This window comes from Labeo rohita, chromosome 4 (genome assembly GCF_022985175.1).
Source record: "Labeo rohita strain BAU-BD-2019 chromosome 4, IGBB_LRoh.1.0, whole genome shotgun sequence".
In the NCBI taxonomy this organism is placed as follows: Eukaryota; Metazoa; Chordata; class Actinopteri; order Cypriniformes; family Cyprinidae; genus Labeo; species Labeo rohita.
This window is the reverse complement of record NC_066872.1, coordinates 18,337,186-18,358,901: the sequence shown is the minus strand read 5'-3', so window position 1 is coordinate 18,358,901 and position 21,716 is coordinate 18,337,186. Positions and strand designations below refer to the sequence as shown.

Genomic DNA, 21,716 nt, shown 5'->3' with positions numbered 1-21,716 from the left:
GACTTGGAGAATTTTTCTGAAGAACAGCAAGCAAAACACTGTAAGCATAAGAACCCTTACGAAAATTAACCATGGTTTACCTATGTTTTTTGTAGTAAAACCATAGTAACCACAAAACTAACCATGGTTTTACTATAAGATTTGCCGTAAAACCATGGTAACTACAAAATTAACCATGGTTTTAATACAAGAACCATGGTTTAACAATGGTTTTTGTAGTAAAACCACAGTAACCACAAAATTAACTATGGTTTTACTATAGAATTTGCAGTAAAACCATGGTAATGTAACGCCACGCCAGCAGAGGGAGCCCTTGCTCAGACTGTCTGTTTCCTGCTCCCTCTGCTGCTTCTATGGTTACTTCCTGTTTGGCAGCCATATAAGGTGGGCCAACAAACGCTGTGAAGTATTGTTTTGCCTGTGTGGACTCTACCAAGCTTTTTCACTGTTTTCATTGCCTTGTTTTTGTTATTTCCACGGTTTTATTTCATAGTAATAGTTTGCCTTGTTTCTTTGCCATAGTTTTGTCTAGCTTCATTGCCATAGTTTTTGCTTAGTTTCATAGCCTTGTTCATTTGTTACTTTGGACTGCTCTCTTGGTATTTTGACCTTCTGCCTGATTTCTGGGTTACGCTATTGTTTTGCCCTGGAGATTACTGTTTGTTTGGAGATCGACCCTGCCTGTCTGACTACGTTGTGTTCAATAAAAGCTCGCACTTGGATCTATCACGCTTCTCACGAGTCCTGTTACAGGTAACTACAAAATTAACTATGGTTTTACTATAGAATTTGCAGTAAAACCATGGTAACTACAAAATTAACAATGGTTTTACTACATTAACCATGGTTTTTGTAGTAAAATCACAGTACCTACAGTATTGACAGTGAATCATAGTAATGATGAAATAAAGCACACATCTATAGCTTAACTGTTTTCCAGTAAAACCATAAAACACCAAATTGAATATGGTTGTACTATGTGTACTGACACTTTTATACCCTGGAAGAAAGAAATAAGCATGATTTTGTAAAGAAAGAAAGAAGTAAATAAATAAAATAATTTTATTGTCACTGTATATCAACTAGTTTATATAAGCTCAGCAATAATTTATTGTTTATACCCCTCCTTTTGGGAGGCTCATGCATTTATTAAAACTTTATAATTACCTACAGTTATCTACAGCATATTATTATTAATATTATTATTAGTATTAGTATTATTGTTATATTATTATTATTATTTTTCTCCATTATCGTTGTTATTGTTATAGTCATTACAAAATACTTGCGTCAGTTCCAGTTTCCATGGCGAGCTGCCACTGAGTATTAAGAATCAAGGGGATGTGAACTTTTAAATGTGTGTGTCTATATATATATATATATATATATATATATATACATATATTATATTATTTCTATTATTATTATTATTATTATTATTATTATTATTATAATATAATATTACTTGTGGACAATATGTAAACATCTTTGACTTTAAATATCTTATTCAGGTCAGTACTAAATAAACAATAACATGCATTTTGTATGATCTCTCTTATTTTGTTAAAATGTTTTTCGCAGATTCTGAAGGGGGGATGTAAACTTTTGACTGTATCTGTATCATATCGCTGGCTAAGAGAGTTAATATTGTATTGTGATGAGATGTCAGATTAACACTGATTACAGCAGAAGTAATCAGACAGAGGTGTGTATCTGTTTGCAGGGTTTTTATTGGAGTAAAATTAAGTAAACACATAATGAAGAACACAGGGACCAAGGGAAAGAAAAAACACACAAGCAGAACAGCTGAACTTTACTTGAACTTAACATTCAACAACTGAAAAGTCAAACATTAGGGCTAATTATACAAGGGAGAAGAAAAGGACCAAAGAGTTAATATTGCAACAAACAAGGTATGGGTGTGATCAGAGAGTAGCTAAAGGAACCAATAAGGGTAGCTATGGAGACAAACAAGGCACACAGCTAACAGGGGCAAAGCAAACAAAGATTTTGTAACAAGATGTCAATATTTGTTATAATGCATCATTTAAAAAAAACTCTTCTCACAAATCCATTTAAATGGGTCATTACATGGAAAATCAGCACATCCTGGTGAATGATTTAGAGCACATTTTTCTTTTTCAGGAGAATTAGGTTGACTAGACTCCCATAACCTGCATCAACAGATCAGCATTAGATATACAGTGCTGCTTTCTGTGTGATATGATACTAACTGTGAGCATCATATAATTGGATAATAATCCATTCAAATTAGTTATTTCTCACCCAGTGGTCATATTGCTGCCATCAACCCATTTCCATGTGCCATCTTCCATGTAAGTCAGACCAATCCAGAATTCAGAATTACCAGTAATGTTCTTCACAAAATTCTAAGAAGTGAAACAATAACACAGTTCATAAAATGAACACAGGCCCATTCCAGCATATTATCTTTTATTTAGAAACTGAACACCACAAACACACACACACACACACACACAATATTTCACTCACTTGTTCCTCTTTGTTGTTTAGTATGATCAGATCTGCTTTTTTCTTTTTACAAGATATTCTGCTGTCATTCCAGTTCTTCGTATCAGAGGAAAAGTAGTAAAGACTGGATTCAAAGTACTTCCATCCATCTATAAACAACCAGACAAGTCATTAATGCCTAATTCAGATGACACGATTTAAACCCGATTTAAGCCCAATTTGCAAGTGCAGGTGATTAGTGCTTTATGTATCGTCAGTCTTTATGTGTGACCTTCTCAACAATGCATCAAGGCTCATTGATGACTCACCATCGCCAAACAAATATCTAGCATGCTATTAAGAAAAGTGCTAACACAAAAAATTGGAGCTACATTTTTCAGAACAGATCATCACGCAAACAGCTTGCAGCGCTAATAAATTACTCCTGTTTCATGTGTTGTTTCATTTCATTTCCATTTGTTGTGTGTCCGAATAGTACAACAGTCTGCCAATATTTAAAGTCATGTAATGTGAACTTGGCTTAACTCATTTTTTAATCCACTCCAAGTTAAAATGTAATTTGTCGGTTGCAGTAGAAGTGCATATATTTGTATAAGCAGACCTGTAATGCAACTAGGAGAATACTTACAACATTGACTGGCCATTCTCTGGCCACTCAGTTGAAGTGGAATGCCTCAAACCAAAAGAGACCTTTTTAGAACCTGTTGTTTCATAGAGGCCAGGGATTCTCAAATCTGGCTCACGAGATCCACTTTTCTGCAGAGCTTAATTATAACCTTAATCGCACACCTGAGCATGCTAATCATCGTCTTCAGGATCATTATAAAATCACAGGTGGGTGAGTTGGAGATAAAATCTGCAAGAAAGTGGATCTCACGAGGCAGACTTGAGGTGTAACAGACATGAGCCTGTTAATAAGAATTTTGGCAGTTCTCTTCCTTACCAGTAGGGTCAGGGTGTTTTAGATTTCCTTAAGTAAAGCCATGTGGATAGAGGGAGTTAGCAGGAAAAGGCTAGAAGGGACACAGCTCTGGCTACTGGGCATGCGCACATCAATCTAACATTAATTTTGTCACACTGTACAACAAAAATACTGTTTTTGTATTATAGTAAGGGCTAAGTTTAGGTCAGAGCTGTATCCCTTCTAGCCACAACCGAGTTAGCAGGAGAACCGTTGCTTGACACGAAAAGGATAAGTTGGTCCCTTACGAAAAAGAAGTTTATTCAAGTGTGCTATTAGTATACTCCTTTTAAATAAAGTATACTTTTATTCTACCTTTTATGTACTTCTCAGACATATACTTAAAATGACATTTAAATATACTTGACTCATACTTACAAAAATTCTAAATATATTTGAGCTATACTTGTGCTCCTAGAATCTGTGATTTCATTGTTATACGGTAGGTGGCACTAGTACACATCTTCTGTACAGAATTTCCAGAACTGAAACAACAGATGCTTTCACATGTAATCTAACAGGGTCATCAGACATAAAACATCAGGCATCAAAACTGTGTAACGCTTTGTAATAAAATGACTCAAGCTTTGGGGTGTTGATTGATTCCATCCACGTTTTGATTATCATTCTGAATCCAATTCATAGTCTTTTTTCCTTTTCTCTTTTTCAAAATGTTGTTTATTTCTTTATTTTTATTTATGAAACTTGCCCACATTTAAGCGTTAAAATGCATGAAGCTAGAATTAAATGTTTTTGTTTACAAGCAGGTACCCTGTTCTTTCTTCTGTTTTGTATGTTCAGATATTCATATTACTCTCATGATTCCAGTCCATCCCTGTGTTCCAATGTGCATACTATCCACCCTATCTGCCCTAAATAGTATTGAAAATTACTGCTATCACATAGAATTTAGGATGGATAGTATGCACATTGTGTCACACCCCTGTGGACTGTTTTTGTGGTTTTTCCTTATGTATGCCCTTATTTGGTCTTTCCTGTTCCGTCTTCAATTATTACGTCACTGTTTGATCATTCACACCTGTCTCTCCCTGATTGGTCTGTGTATTTAAGTTTGGTTGTGTTCCCCGTTTGGTTGTCGGTTATTGTTTATTGTCACTCCATGTTCGCTCTTAGTCTTTTTATGTTGTTTTGCGTTGGATTCCCTGCTGTTCCTGTCCGTTCCTGTTCCTAGTGTGGATTATTCAATAAAAGTGCATGTTCCAAATTCTCCGCGTCCGTACTCCTTATTCCCCGCATACGACGCCGTGACACATTGAGGGTGCTTCTCATTTCTTATTTGTGCATCCTTGCTTCCTTTCCTCGCATCTTAGCCCCACCCCTTCAGGATGCCAGAGAAGGACGCAAGGAAAAGACGGAGGAATCAAAGGATTATTATTGGAACATTCTTGACTACTCAAATATCACGTCAAAGCGTCATCAGCTGCGCTAAAAGGATCTGCCCATATGTTGTCAGAGTTTGTTATTTAAGGCATTCATAATGAAAATGAATAAAGCAATATGCCCTGTTGAAATATATTACATTATTTAAACTGCAGAGGTAAAATATAAATGTAAAGTATTACGACAGATGTGAAGGGGGAGGAGAATTTATATGTGCACCACGTTTAGTCGATAAAACAAGGAGTCATGAGCGAGAATACACAGGTGTCCTTTGCGGAAAGGACACCTGTGTATCCTCGCTCATGACTCCTTTAGGAAGCCTCCTCACTCCTCGATCCTTGCCTCCTTGCAGTGTAATTAGAGAATTGAGATGTCCTACAAGATGGCTGATCAGTTTCCGGGTTATAGAATGGAGGATGGAGGAACGAGGAGATGAGGAGGAATATTAAGAAGCACCCTAGGAAGCAGGCTATGTTTCCCTGTCTTGGTTTTGTAGACTCTTATTTTGAAGTGTTCTTGTTCCCTTATAAACTAGTAGTTTACAGAGACTATACTTAAAGTGTACTAAATAAGAAAACTGAAATTGTACACTTACAAGTATACTACCAGTACATGTATACTTATTACATAAAGTATACTAAAAATATACTCAAACTAATATATGTAAGTATACATAAAATAAATTTTAAGTGTACTGCTAAGGGGTTGCTGAGGAAGGCGCGTGGTCTCAACCTGGCAAACAAAGACGATTTACGATTGAAGCTGAATGTTAAAGATATTTTACTTTTGGTTGAATATTCTGATAGTCAGACCATGTTGAGTGGGTTTGGGGGGGGGTGTTAGAGGATGGGCAAAAAAGGGAAGAGAAATTGTAAAATTCCACAGGATGTTGAAACTTCTACAGATAGCGATATAGATAGACAAGGTAAGAGCAGGAAGATGGAGAATAAAAGAAGAGATGAAGAGTTCAGATGCAAAACCAGCTAAAAACCATCGCGGTCAAAAATGAGATAATGATACTGAGTGAATGTTCTCGATACATATAATATGTCCATCAAATACTTTTTCTTCAAACTTGCTAAATTCCAGCCTCAGCCTAATCAGAAGTACCGGTACTTACATAGAAACCTATTCATCTGAGCTTAATAAAAATGCATTTTTTAAATTAAGACGTCAGATGGATTTAGCTGGTTTTGCATTTGAACACTTCAGATGAAGAATTTAAGGTGTTTTTTAAAGATAGAGATGGAAAAGGGAGTTTTGGATCAAATAGCCCTTTGAAATTATTGAGTGCTATAAATCAAGAGATTGGTCCTATCAGACATGCTAAGACTTCAGCAAATGGACTGTAGATGGTCATTTGTAAAACTGCTGTGCAGCAAAAGAAAGCTTGCAAAGTAAAGAACCTAAATGTAAAAATCAGATCAAATGTTGTAATTGTGGAGGAAATCACGTAGCTGTATTTAGGGGATGCCCTTGCCACGCAAAAGCTGATGCAGTGCAGAAGATGAGGGATGAAAATTAGCTGTTCTATGCAAAGCATTAAGAAGAATTGAGGGAACAAGTGTTAGTCATGTAGCTGGCTCTGTAAAACAACTACAGGTTTGTAGAAAAATACCTGATGACTCCAAAGTTATCAAAAAGATGGAATTTTTAGCTTCTTTCTCAGGAGCTGTGTGGAGAATTATACAGAGATATTGCAAGGGAAGTAGTTGCGGTATAGCAGACAAATTTCTAGGGAATTCAAAGATATTCACCCGGAAGTGCTGTATAAGTTTATGCATGGTGGACTAGCAGGAAGCCAGCAAGCTCCTTGCATTCGAGTGAAATATAAGACTGGGGAAAGCCTTAAATTACCATTACTGGTTATAATGGGAACTGTAGTTTTAATAGTAGCTGTAATGAGCTTTAGAAGCTTGATGAGGATTTAGGAGCTAGTTTTAGCGCTAAAACACTTTGTGAAGTGCTCTTGAGCAAAAATGTAGGAGTCGGAATGTAATGCCTAACGTAAACATTTTAGAAAAGCACCACATGTATTTGCACACATATGTTTTCCTACGCAACTTTTTTGGTTTTGTAGGTTATCCCAACTTTTTGATCTCCAACTAAATCAAATTTACTCTGTGCATTCCACTAATTGAGATTTTAATAATATTTAATAATATAAGAGCTCTTTGCAAAATAGAGCTGCGTGATTCTGGATGAATTGGGTTGTTGTTGTTTTTGTAAAATAGAAGTTGTGGTTCTCTTACGATTCTAAAGAAAAAAACATTAGACAACTAAACAAAATCACATGTAGGCCTAATTTATAAGTAAATGATTCAGTGATTCACTTGGTTCATTACTGGATGAATCAGTGTTTTTGAATGAATGATCAAAGACAAATACATTATTAACAGCCCCCTTTCACCATCTACTGGCATAACAACGTAATCAATAAATCTTTAACATTATTTGGAATGTCTCTACTGTACATATGAGTTTATATCCAGACTATTAACTTTTATCCCAGTACTTCTGTGATTATTTGAATGTTTGTAACACAGAAATAATGAACTGTGTGGTTGAAAATCTGTGAAACTGTTTCATCTATATACATGACAGTGGCTCTATTTAGGTCAGCAGCAGCACGAACGCAGATTTGAATGTTTAAATCACACTGGTCATACGCTGCACGGAAGAAAGTTCAGAAGAATTTGAACTTCCAAAATGTAGTTTAAATGCAGCTTCAAAGGGCTCTAAACGATCCCAGCCGAGGAAGAAGGGTCTTATCTAGCGAAACGATTGGTCATTGTTTTCGAAAAATAAAGCACAAAAGCTAGTGTAGCACAGGCTCTGCGATGTACATCCTCTGCGAAGATGCCGGCCTCTTTGGTTCACTAGGCTACACGATCATGGGGAAGACTGCTGATCTGACAGTTGTCCAGAAGACAATCATTGACACCCTTCACAAAGAGGGTAAGCCACAAACATTCATTGCCAAAGAAGCTGGCTGTTCACAGAGTGCTGTATCCAAGCATGTTAACAGAAAGTTGAGTGGAAGGAAAAAGTGTGGAAGAAAAGATGCACAACCAACCGAGAGAACCGCAGCCTTGAGAGGCTTGTCAAGCAAAATCGATTCAAGAATTTGGGTGAACTTCACAAGGAATGGACTGATGCTGGGGTCAAGGCATCAAGAGCCACCACACATAGACATGTCAAGGAATTTGGCTACAGTTGTCGTATTCCTCTTGTTAAGCCATTCCTGGACCACAGACAATGTCAGAGGCGTCTTACCTGGGCTGAGGAGAAGAAGAAATGGACTGTTGCCCAGTGGTCCAAAATCCTATTTTCAGATGAGAACAAGTTTCATTTGGAAACCAAGGTCCTAGAGTCTGGAGGAAGGGTAGAGAAACTCATAGCCCAAGTTGTTTAAAGTCCAGTGTTAAGCTTCCACAGTCTGTGATGATTTGGGGTGCAATGTCATCTGCTGGTGTTGGTCCACTGTGTTTTTTGAAAACCAAAGTCACTGCACCCGTTTACCAAGAAATTTTAGAGCACTTCATGCTTCCTTCTGCTGACCAGCTTTTTAAAGATGCCGATTTCATTTTCCAGCAGGATTTGGCACCTGCCCACACTGCCAAAAGCACCAAAAGTTGGTTAAATGATCATGGTTGTTGGTTTTTCTTGACTGGCCAGCAAACTCAGCAGACCTGAACCCCCATAGAGAATCTATGGGGTATTTTCAAGAGGAAAATGAGAAACAAGAGACCAAAAAATGCAGATAAGCTGAAGGCCACTGTCAAAGAAACCTGGGCTTCCATTTGACATTCGTCCATTTCTTTAAATTTACAATATTTATTTAAAGGTTTATAATACAATAAAGGTTTTGGTGTGACCAATTGAACTTAGTGTTATGTATGTTTGCAGGGATTAAAGTTTATTGAACTGTTTATTGAGAATATTTTTGTCTTGTATTTTGCATAGTTTCGTAAGTTTTTTTTCTTTTGTCTTTTCTTTGGTTGATTTGTTATTGTTTTGATGTATTATTTATTATTAAAATATTGTGTATGGTCATGTGACCTTTGATCACCTGGAGATATAAAGAGTGGCACATTAGTGTTGTTTAATTTGTCTGATGAAGAGCTCGAAATGTTACACGCTATGCGAATAATTGTTAAATAAATTGATGATTTTTTTTTCATTATAGGGTGGTTGTGTACACACACTACCAACACACATTTATGTTCAACCAACATGTAAAAGCTAGTTTTGCATTCGATGAGTCCCACTTGAATGATGGGTCCTTCTGTGTCGCAAATTGATCAAAAAAAACTTTGGGACAAGGTTTTCACACTGACAGCTGTCATTGTAAGATTATTAGCAACTTAATTTGTTTGTCCTAGTGAGTGACAGTAACTAAGCGGGGCACGGCTTACCGATCAGTGAAACAAAGTATTCGAGTGGCGACCAGATTCTGTTGTACCACATTGTAATTATTAGGACTATTATTTCATTCATAATGCAATGTAGAACTTAATGTTCCCTGTCCCATATCAAATTCTATATTAAAGTATTTTTCCCACCACTGGAGAAATTCAAGTCTGAATGTTTACAGTTTTTCTCGATTGGTAACACTCTATAAACTGATTCATTTGGCGCAATTTTCCAAACCATTCATTCAGTTCTCGAAACAAAGACACATTTCTCATAACTTTGAACACATTATCTGTTTTCACACATGTTCTAATTTGCTCAGTGTTTTCTTCAAAACTTTATACAAAAATGCACTCATATTGCACAGGTTTAACCATGTTCTTATTCAGAAAACACAAAGACACAATATAATTAACTCAAGCATCACAATATGAACTCAAACAGCACACATTTATCCATGTGTAAACATTGAGTAGCAAAACTGATGACAAACCAATCAGAAAATAAGAATAACATGTAGCGTTTGGGCCAATCAGACACACAGTTGTTCAATAGATTTACCAAATCAATTATTCATTAAAATTATTCAACAAATAATCTTTAAAATCAACAAGTCTGCCATATGTTGGAGTTTTGGGGACAACCCCGAAAGCAACTAACACCCCAAAATGGCTCAGTTGCCAGGGCTACCATCTGATAACATGGGTGTTATTGCTCAAAGGAATGCAGGCAGAGGAACACTTACTACATTTACCCGTAGGAAGGACACACAATGCCCATAGAAATGGACTCTTCCCTATTCATTCACAGACAATCCTTTCTTTGACTTCCCTATCATGCATATCCCCAGGTCATTTTGTAATACTACTGTCCTTGTGTTTTGTATTGTATACTGTTTTATGCATGTGCTATGATGGATCACTAGTTAGTATAACCCCACCTATGCCATGTTTGGTCTCGATGCATAGCTACTAAAGATCAAAGAGGTAAATTCAAAAATACCGTATCGAATTACATATGCAAAATACCATGCTCTGAGACAGAGTCATAAACTTTACCTCCAAAAGTGAAAGTCACCATAAGCTCTTTGACCTCCCGAAGGTGTGAATTCAATAGGAGATAAAGCTTGTTCAATGACCAAGGCAATGCAAGTATCGTACATTTAAATAAACAAAACAGGTTTATTATGAGCTGTAGATGGCACTGATGGTTTTTCACTCAGGTGGTTACCTGACTTCAAACTTAAATAGGAGAACAGGTGATTATGTTATTTAGAGTGTGAATCCTAGTGGTACGAGACAAAGAGGAACCAGAAAGGAAAACAATTAAGAGAACAGATCAAATGACATTAGTTCCCGATGAAGTACAAAACATTATGGAAGGAAACTGGCCTAAAGGCTCATCTACAGGGTTTCTATAAAACATACACACATATATAATTACAGTACATAGTAACAGTATTTTAGATTAGAGAACTTTAACTATGTACAGTAAATACTATACTACAAGTTATTCCACCGTCAAACTCATAACTGTTAGATTTATTTGTAGCCAAGTACTTCTTTTATGTACTGTATTTTTTAGAAAGACTATCTAGGGGAGGTAGAGAAAGTCTTTTGTCAAAAGACTAATAAACTGCTTTAGTATGGCAAAAAGTTTATTACCAATACTATAATGTAAATAATCAGAGGATGCTGATTTAAGTATGTATGTATGTTTGTATGTATGTACTGACAGTATACTTTATTGTTTGTGCATATTGAATTCTTTGGCATTTTATCTTCTCTTTTGTGGTACTTTTCATCTACACTTTACAGTAGTGTATTCAAAATAACACTATTTTCGCTCCATTCCCTCTATATGGAATACTCTAGTAGACACTGAAAATTTAAAAAAAGATTCCTTTTGTTTTTGTGTGTGTGTGTGTGTGTGTGTGTGTGTAGTAGAAGTAGTAGTAGTAGTAGTAGTGTTTTGAATTGATCTCACTAGTGTTCTCTAGTGAAGTAGTCTGTATATTTGTCAGGTTTGTGTCATCTGAGGCCAAACGTGTTTGTACAGATTTGTGTATAGTTTTGAGACTGTATTTGTAGTTGTGAGAAAATGGTGAATTGTGTGTTAGTAATTTAGAAAAAAAAATAACAAAATGTTTATGCTCATTTTTACCAGCATTGCCCATTACAGCTCTACTACAGCATGTTACAGCACAGCAGTGCTACTGCTAACAGGAACAAGTATACTACATAGAAATTTCCTGTCGGTGCATTATTTGAAGGGAACCTGCTTTCCGGTAAGCATGAGTGAGAGTGGAATATTGAGTGGAGCGTCACTCAATGACGTGACGACGGCTAGAGGAGAGTCAAACTGCATGCTTAACACTGCCAGGTGGTGCGGTACAGCGCACCATACATAGGCCTATATATAATGTAAATTTTTTTTTTTAGAGAAAAACCCGAATTGACTCGGTAGCCGATAATTTGCGGTGGCCCAAAATTTGGTGCATCCCTAATATAATGTCTCAAATAATATTTATATTCAGTTGAAATCCCTGAAATACAGGTGCATCTCAAAAAATTAAAATATCATGAAAAAGTTGTAGCTTATTTAAAACCTTCACATATTCTAGATTCATTACATGAAAAGTAGAACATTTCAAAAGTTTTTTTTGTTTGTTTTAATTTTGATGATTAGAGCATACAGCTCATGAAGGTCAAAAATCCAGTATCTCAAAATATTAGAATATTTACATTTGAGTTTCATTAAATGACCATCCCTACAGTATAAATTCCAGGTATCACTTGTTCTTTGAAGCCACACTAATGGGGAAGACCGCTAACTTGGCAATGGTCCAGAAGACAATCATTGACCCCCTCCACAAAAAGAGTAAGTCACAGAAGGTCATTACTGAATGGGGTGGCTATTTACAGAGTGCTGTATCAAACCATATTAAATGCAAAGTTGACTGGAATGAAGAAATTGGGTAGGCAAAGGTGCACAAGTAACAGGGATGACCGCAAGCTTTAGAATACTGTCAAGTAAAGTCGATTCAAACACTTGGGAGAGCTTCACAAGTTGCAGAATGAAGCCGGAGTTAGTGCATCAAGAGTCAACACCCTCAGACGTCTTCAGGAAAAGGGCTACCAAGCCATTTCTGAGACAGAAACGTCAGAAGCATCTTACCTGGGCTAAGGAGAAAAAGAACTGGACTGTTGCTCAGTGGTCCAAAGTCCTGTTTTCAGATAAAAGTAAATTTTGCATTTCATGTTGAAATCATGGTCCCAGAGTCTGGAGGAAGACTGGAGAGGCACAGAATCCAAGCTCCTTGAAGTCCAGTGTGAAGTTTCTTAAGTCAGTAATGATTTGGCATCCAACAATATACAGACGATCTGAAGGTTCAATAGTGCCTCAGCAGTGCCACAGGCTGATCACTTCCATGCCACACATCACTGATGCTGTAATTTGTGCTAGGAGCAAGTCATTTGCTGTAATATGTGCTGCTGACCAAGTACTGAGTGCCTAAATGAACATACTTTAAAAAACATGAACTTTTCTGTTTTGCAAATCCGTTTTTTGATTGATCTTAGGAAATATTCTAATATTTTGAGATACTGGATTTTTGACTTTCATGAGCTGTAAGCTCTAATCATCAAAAGTAAAACAAAAAAAAACTTTAGAAATATTTTACTTTACATATAATGAATCTAGAATATATGAAAGTTTCAGTTTTTAAAATAAGTTACAATAAAAAAAATGAACTTTTTCATAATATTCAAATTATTTTTGATGCACCTACATCATTATAAACACACAATCCCAAAACAACAGATCCAATGCACTCCACATTAAAAACTGAGCCTGCTTCAGAGCAAGTTACCAGGTCAAGTGAAGAACTTACTTGCAAAATACACCTGGAGTTCTTTTTTTTCTGATTTCCACCGGTTGCTCTCATTCATCAGATTATCCGTCTGGAATATTAGCAGTTTTCTCTCATTAGTCAGGTTTTTATTTTGGATTAGTAGCTGGTCTCTCTCTTCTGTGAGGTTGGTCATGTTAATTAGGAGCTGTTGTCTCTCTTGTGTGTAGTTTGTGGTCTTTGTATGAATGTGGACACACAGCACTATGACTGCAGTCAGCAGGAGAACACACACCAGCAGCAAACACACCACAGCTGCTGTGGAGCTTCTGGTTTTCACACCATCAGTTCCTGAAGATGATAGATAGGAATTTAGTCTCTTTACTTCCTCATATTATACGGTTGACATGATTTGAAAACATGTCAACTGTAGAATAACTTTACTCTTTGTCAGACGTCTATTAGTGTGGTTTTATTGTGTTTGTGAGTACATGCAAAGGAGTAGTTCACCCAAAAAGGTTTCCTGATTGTTTACTCATTCCCAGGTCATCCAAAATGCACTGTATATGACTTTCTTCCTTCAGGCAATGTAAAATTAAACTTTTGACAGAAAATATTCCAGGATTTTTCTCCATTTGATGCAAGTGAACAGGTTTCAACGTTCACCATTTTTAACAGTCCAAAATTCATATTTAGCTTTAAATTAATCCACAAAAACCCATCTGACAAATAATTAATAGGTTTCCAGATTATTTACTGTTATTTACTATTATTTACAAGAGGAACATGCAAAGACCAAATGTCAGATCATACTTGATGACCTGGATGTGAGTAAACAATCAGAATCTTTTTATTTTTTGGTTAACTATTAACCCTTACCTTTAATCCCAGTTGAGTTATCTCTGTGTTTAGGTGCTTCAGTTATTGTTGCGTCGAAGTCCTTTTTGTCTTTATGTTTCATGTCTCTTACAGCTTCTGCACTGATGTAGATATCAACAGCCTTTTCTATTCGGTCTTCTGAATCCATTATTGAACCTTAATCAATACTGGTATTCACAATTACAGACATTTCACAATTACGTACAGTTGAAATGCTTTGTCATTTATCTATGAAATATAATTTTAAAGTGGCAAAAAAAACAAAAACATAATTGAACTACTCATACAGTGAACTATATGTGACCCACTCTGCGAAAATCCAGCAAAAGTAATTTTTTTGTGATCCACTGTTTTCTACATAAAATCATCAGCCCAGGTCACGCTGTTTTCGACACTCTCAATGCTTTAAATCTTTTCCGAAACAGTCAGAGGAAAGTCGGTGCTTCATGAAGCTTCATTTGCCCGTCACTCCTGTCAACTGTTGAATGATTTAGTGTCACATCCCGTTGTTTACTTTGAACCAGAAGATGCTCCCACTTTCGGCGCAAGGCCTCATGGGGTGTAGGAAACTTGTGGATATATAAAAGAAACAAATAAGCCTATATGCAAAATATTTTTAAAATAAATAATTAATTAAAACAAATATGCAGAATTTCATTTCATTTTTCTAATGCACTCTTGAGAAAGCGGCATCCTGTTTGTTTCCTTTTTACAAAATCACACTGTGTTTTTATTGTGAATGAACATACAGGTGCATCTCAGTAAATTATAATGTCATGGAAAAGTTCATTTATTTCAGTAATTCAACTCAAATTGTGAAACTCGTGTATTAAATAAATTCAGTGCACACAGACTGAAGTAGTTTAAGTCTTTGGTTTTTTTAATTTTGATGATTTTGTCTGACATTTAACAAAAACCCACCAATTCACTATCTCAACAAATTAGAATATGGTGACATGCCAATCAGCTAATCAACTCAAAACACCTGCAAAGGTTTCCTGAGCCTTTAAAATGGTCTTTCAGTTTGGTTCACTAGGCTAGACAATCATGGGGAAGACTGCTGATATGACAGTTGTCCAGAAGACAATTATTAACACCCTTCACAAAGAGGGTAAGCCAAAAACTTTCATTGCCAAAGAAGCTGGCTGTTCACAGAGTGCTGTATCCAAGGATGTTAACAGAAAGTTGATTGGAAGGGAAAAGTGTGGAAGAAAAACCAACCGAGAGAACCACAGCCTTGAGAGGCTTGTCAAGCAAAATCGATTCAAGAATTTGAGTGAACTTCACAAGGAATGGACTGAGGCTGGGGTCAAGGCATCAAGAGCCACCACACACAGACGTGTGAAGGAATTTGGCTACAGTTGTCGTATTCCTCTTGTTAAGCCACTCCTGAACCACAGACAATGTCAGAGGCGTCTTACCTGGGCTAAGAAGAAGAAATGGACTGCTGCCCAGTGGTCCAAAGTCCTCTTTTCAGATGAAAGCAAGTTTTGTATTTCATTTGGAAACCAAGGTCCTAGAGTCTGGAGGAAGGGTGAAGAAGCTCATAGCCCAAGTTGCTTGAAGTCCAGTGTTATTTTTTCGTCTGTGATGATCTAGGGTGCAATGTCATCTGCTGGTGTTGGTCCACTGTGTTTTTTTGAAAACCAAAGTTACTGCACCCGTTTACCAAGAAATTTTGGAGTACTTTGTGCTTCCTTCTGCTGACCAGCTTTTTAAAGATGCTGATTTCATTTTCCAGCAGGATTTGGCACTTACCCACACTGCCAAAAGCACCAAAAGTTGGTTAAATGACCATGATGTTAGTGTGCTTGACTGGCCAGCAAACTCTACAGACCTAAACCTCATACAGAATCTATGGGGTATTGTCAAGAACAAAATGAGAAACAAGAGACCAGAAAAATGCAGATGAGCTGACGCCCACTGTCAAAGAATCCTGGGCTTCCATACCACCACAGCAGTGCCACAGACTGATCACCTCCATGCCCTGCCAAATTGTGTCAGTAATTAAAGCAAAAGGAGCCCCTACCAAGTATTGAGTACATATACAGTAAATTAACATACTTTCCAGAAGGCCAATAATTCACTGAAAATGTTTTTTTTATTGGTCTTATGAAGTATTCTAATTTGTTGAGATGGTGGGTTGGTGAATTGGTGGGTTTTTGTTAAATGTGAGCCAAAATCATCACAATTAAAAGAACCAAAGACTTAAACTACTTCAGTCTGTGTGCACTGAATGTAATACACTAGTTTCACAATTTGAGTTGACTTACTGAAATAAATGAACTTTCTAATAACTGGACGACGCAGCTTCATTGTCATAATAAAAAACAGTCAGCCAAACATATTGAAAAAAAAACGTTTTTTTTTTTTATTTCCCCTCATTTCAGAACAAATCCTTTAAATTTAATGGGACAATACTCAGAACACAACAAGAATAAAAATATAAGCTACTCACAAGCCAAAACGAATTAATTTAAAACTTGCAACGTAGCCTATTGAAGGAACATCAAATCAAGATATGTATGTTTGAGAGGTAACTTGTCAATTAATCATATGAATGTGATTTATGTGCTTTTGATCTGGGAAAGGGTGCTTTAACATGAGCAACACAGATGCTGACTGTTGGCTAATTCTGTCATGTGACAACACTTTTGTGTTAAAGCCCCTTTTCTCTACAAAAACTGTTTCTTAAACAGATGTTTGCAACATTTGAAATATCGATTTAGAATGTATGCGCCAAAGTTAAACGGAAGAAGATTGTGCCGACACATGAGAAATTATTCTCTCAATATTCAAAGTGCAAATAGAGACTAAAATTTAGCTACACAACCTATTATAGCCTACATACTAATAGCATCCTATATATGTTATGTAGTCTAATTTGTGCGCATTGGGGAGACGCTCTCTAAATGCGGGGTATTAAACTTGCTTTTGAAGTCACGTGCATGTTTTACTTTTGGTTTTTGCACGATTGCGTGAACTCTCGGCGTTGCTGAGCGTCCGTTCTACAATACAAGACACTGATTTAACAAACGAATTTGAAAGTGAGGGGGGACACAAACAGGATTTTGAAAAGTGCCCAGTGGAAATTATGCCCCTGGTACACTGTATGCTATATTAAAGGTCTTTTAAAAACATATTGTTTTGATTAAGTCACGTTAAGCGTTTTAAAATGCCCCGGCATCTGGAGCTTCCGCCAGAAGTGCTTCCTTTTACACTGAAATGCCTTCCGTTTACACTGAAAAACTCACGGTCCTTGTATCATCTGATCATTCAGTTATTCCACTTAATCTGGCAAACAACATGAGCAAATGAAATTTAATTTTTCGGTTTGTGCTTCGCGCATGCGCAATCAATGTATGGCCTCTACTCCAGGCGCGCAGATGTCACTAGGGACAGGGGAGACATGACCCCCCCAGATTCATAGTGACCCGATCCGCCCCCTCACTGTCTCTGCCACCGCTCCCTAATTATTGCCACTAGTGCTTCAGAATCAGTCACAGGCTGAGCAGGGCTCTAGACTTTCTTTCCACGGGTCACTCATTTGCGACTTTCTCAGTTGGCCGCAGGAGCACAAAAATTGGTCTTTTTTTTTTGACTACAACTTTAATCAATGCATGCTGATTAACTTTTATCGTAGTTTATAGTTATATGGTAACGAAAGTGGTAAACCCTCAACTCGTACGTTTTTTTTTGTTTTTTTTATCAGTAGAATTATTTTTGGTTTGAATTTTGAGAACGGGAGTTCCTCTTTTGTTATAAGTCGGGCTTCAGACGCTTTCACTTTCAAATTCGCGATCTTGTCACGTTTTACAAGAAAAGATTATTGTCTGTTTTGCTTACATTTATACACCTTTCACTTTTTAAGACTAAAACAAAAGATGGATTCATTGGTAGCCTATTCTTTATTTAAAGCGTAACAACAATAAAACAGGCTACAAAACGAATAAGATGAAGAATGGCATACATGCTGTATTAGCCTATACCGACTAACATAATGTTTAGCAAACACTGAGGAATCAAATAAAACGTAATGTGAGGTAAATTATAGCTTTTCAAAATGAAAACAAAAAGAAAATTTGTCGTTTTCCTCAATATTCGCGTCATTTTTGCTGCTAGCTGCACACCTTCTCGCTCGTGCTGATGTGGCTAGTGGTATAAACCAGGCTCTATATCAGAAGCAATTGCACTGAATGCACCTCGCTTTACGTGATCAGTGAATTCTGACTCCTGCTGCAATGCGCGCTTTATAGAGCAAAAGCTTTTGGAGCAGTGCAGACCATGCACTCGCACAACCGCGACCACGTTCAATTTAAGCTAAATAAAATATATTTTGCATAAGGCAAAGTTTTGGTGAGTGATTGGCATACTAGACAATTAGCAGTTTGATCATGCATTGCTAGTGTTGATCAGGCAGGCCTTTGTTTACCTTTGTTAACTGTTGTTTATCCATGATTTCAAATTAGACTTCCCCAATGGCTTTTTAGTGCAAACCATTAGCCCAAATTATGCAATGTAACTACTTCAGCATTAGTTAATGCCCAAATTACCTTGAAAGTTGAAAGTTGAAAGTTGAAATCATTTACTGACAGCTTGGTCCCCCCCAGTTTAAAAATCGCATCTGTGCCCCTGGTCAAATGTGAAGACATATATAGTTGGGCCAAAATCAGGTCATGCAACAGGTTAATAATCCCAAGCATACCAGATAATCTACAACAGAACAGCTAAAAAGAATCAAGGGTGTTGCAGTAGCCCAGCCAAAGTTAAGACCACATCCTGACCGAAGTGTTGTGGTGAGAGCTGTGCATGAACAAATGCCACAAACCTCAATAAACTACAGAAATGTTGTAAAGAACAGTGAGCCAGAATTCCTCCAAAATCATGTGAAAGACTGATAAAGATCATACAGAAAATGATAACTTCAATATTCGCTCCTAAAAGTGGATCTACAGGCAATTTAATTATAAAACGTGAATTATAACACATAGTGTCAATCAAATCATTATTTTCAGCATTTATCATGTTCCAAATGAAAATTAAGAACTGTGTCACGAATCATGGGCGTAGAAAACACAGTGGATGTGGAGCCGGAGCCGGAGGGCGCTCTTGCTCGTAGAAGTAATAACTTACAATGTGCTAGGAAATCCCTAGACAAAGGCATCCAACTATCTCTATGGCTAAGCTGAATTAAAAACCAAACAAACAAAAAATGTGAAGACAATACATTCACGAATATGGTATATGTGTGTTGTTCAAGTCATCTCCAAGTATCTGAATAATGCAGTGCTAACTGACATATCGTTTAGTACAATAGCCTACAGAAACTAAGATATATTTTCTGCCTTATTCTGTGATTAAAAATTGGGGAAAAGTGTAGCATATGAACAAATCATAAATTTGCCATTATGAAAATATAGGAAAAAACATTACAGAATACAAATTATTGGTAATTGTCCATCTCTTTGTCAATTAAAAAGAATTAAAAAAAAAAGATATTATTACATTGTTATTATTACATGACATTTCTGTCCCCCTCACCTCTGAAATGATGGCTATGCCCCTGTCATGCATAATAATAATAATAATAATGATAATAATAATCATCATCATTTACAGCAATAAACACAAATTACCTATTTTTGTCATTTTTGTGGCTATCACAGCTTTGACGCTCTTTATTTCAGAATTAAATTATGCAACTTTAGCCGGGGTTTCACAAAGAGGGTTACATATACTGAAATATATTCTTGATTAATCTCAGTACCTGTAAATTAAGATGACTTGACTCTCGTGGCGTTGAATCTGTGAACTTTTTGTCCGACTTTACCTCTCACAACATCCAGATATTCTTAGACATCAATGTTTTTTCATCTTCTTAGGATATTTTCAGTGTCAGAAAACAGGTGAACTGTGTTGTGTTCCTCAGATGTGTTTGTGTGTCCAGTATTTATGCAAGAAGGAACCGTTCTTTGCGGAAATGTTGCAAATGTTTATGAAAAAAGGAACTTTAACTCAATGCAGAAAGACAGTTTCAGCAATGTAGATTGTGTTCATTTTAATGAGGTTGAAATGCATGTATTCATTTTCACATGTGGTGTTGCACACCTTTCAGAAATGTTTAGGTTGTTGTTGGTACATCAAAATTCCAGACAGCTGATCAGTTTTATGGTTGATAGTTTTAGCAGCGTCTACATTTACATGAAAAAGTAATTCCGTTTTTTTGTTGTTTTTTTTTACATTTTTTGCATATTTGTCACACTTGAATGATTCAGATCACCAAACTAATTTTAATATTACATAAAGATAACCCAAGTAAATACAAAATGCTGTTTTGAAATAATGATTTCATTTATTAAGAGGAAAAAGCTTTCCAAACCTGTCTGGCCCTATGTGAAAAAATAATTGCCCCCTAAACCTAATTATTAGTTGTGCCACACTTGGCAACAACAACTACAATCAAATGTTTGCGCTAACTGGCAAGTTTTTCGCATCGGTGTGGAGGAATTTTGGCCCACCATTTTTTGCTAAATTGTTTTAATTCAGCCACATTGGTGGGTTTTTAAGCATGAATGGACTGTTTAAGGTCATGCCACAGAATCTCAATTGGATTTAAGTCTGGACTTTGACTTGGACACTCCAAAATCTTAAATTTGAAGCTGCAAAGCAGCTGCAAACCACCCTACCCACCACCATGTTTGGCTGTTGGTATGATGTTCTGTTTTTGAAAAGCTAAGCTATGTAAGAGGACACACACCTTCCAAAAAGTTCAACTTTTGTCTCACAGTCCACAGAATATTTGCCCAGTAGTCTTTAGGATAATCAAGATATTTTTTGGCAAACGAAAGAAAAAGCCTTTGTGTTCTTTTTGGTCAGCATTGGCATTTGGCTTGGAAATCTCCCATGGATGCCATTTTTGCCCAGTCTCTTTCTTATTGTTAAATCATGAACACTGACCTTAACTGAGGCAAGTGAGGCATGCAGTTTTTTAGATGTTGTTCTGGGTACTTTGATGACCACCTGGATGAGTCATCATTGCATTTTGGTAAGCCACCCACTCCTTGAAAGTTCCGCCACTGTTCCAAGTTTTCTCCATTTGTAGATAATGGCAAATTGGGCCAGATCCTTAGAAATGGCTTAGAAATGGCTTTAAAACATTTTCCAGACTGATATATGTCAGCTACTTGTTTCCCATCCGTTCTTGAATTTCTTTAGATCGCAGCATGATGTCTTGCTTTTTAAGATCTTTTGGCATGCTTCACTTTGTCAGACATATTCTGTTTGTGATTTCAGAGTCAGAATGAGCTTTATTGGCAGGTATGTTTACGCATACAAGTAGGGCTGCACGATTAATCAAACTTCTAATCGTGATTACAATTACGGATGCCACAATTATGTAATCGTTCAAAGGCACAATTAAAAAAAAAAATCCACTTACATTTTTTTGCTCTCTTTAAGATGTGTGAGTGTGTGAGAGAGAAAGTGTGTGAATTTTTCCTATAGGTTATCTTAAGGGTTACCTTTCAAGGAACTCAAACTGCGTCCTCTGGGGGTCGCTATGCGGAATGCCGTCTTCGTGATCCGTGTCTGAAGTTCATGCCTGATTCCTTGGGGAATCTAGCGCGTGGGCAGAGCGTGTTTAGCTCCCGTGGAAGCTGAATATATGCTGCACGTTGCGGTTGCGGTGTTAATTATCTGCCAAGACACGGGTTTATT

The 21,716-nt window shown here is 36.7% G+C and overlaps 1 protein-coding gene across 4 annotated transcripts; it reads right to left on the bottom strand.

The window, feature by feature from the left end:
* Window positions 1–1,719: 1,719 nt before the first annotated feature.
* Window positions 1,720–19,935, bottom strand: LOC127164242 (CD209 antigen-like protein E). Of its 4 annotated transcripts, none has more exons than XM_051108073.1 (7): window positions 19,768–19,935; window positions 14,288–14,569; window positions 14,001–14,167; window positions 13,164–13,472; window positions 2,515–2,642; window positions 2,287–2,390; window positions 1,720–2,174 (listed from the first exon to the last, which is right to left on the bottom strand). In XM_051108073.1, exons 3-7 carry the CDS (start codon window positions 14,146–14,148, stop codon window positions 2,048–2,050), a joined length of 816 nt encoding a protein of 271 aa, XP_050964030.1. In that variant the 5' UTR covers window positions 14,149–14,167; window positions 14,288–14,569; window positions 19,768–19,935; the 3' UTR covers window positions 1,720–2,047. The 4 variants fall into 4 exon arrangements, with proteins under 4 accessions (XP_050964030.1, XP_050964031.1, XP_050964028.1 ...); XM_051108074.1 differs by having other exon boundaries at window positions 14,309–14,569; XM_051108071.1 differs by lacking the exon at window positions 14,288–14,569.
* Between the last annotated feature and the right edge of the window lie 1,781 nt (window positions 19,936–21,716).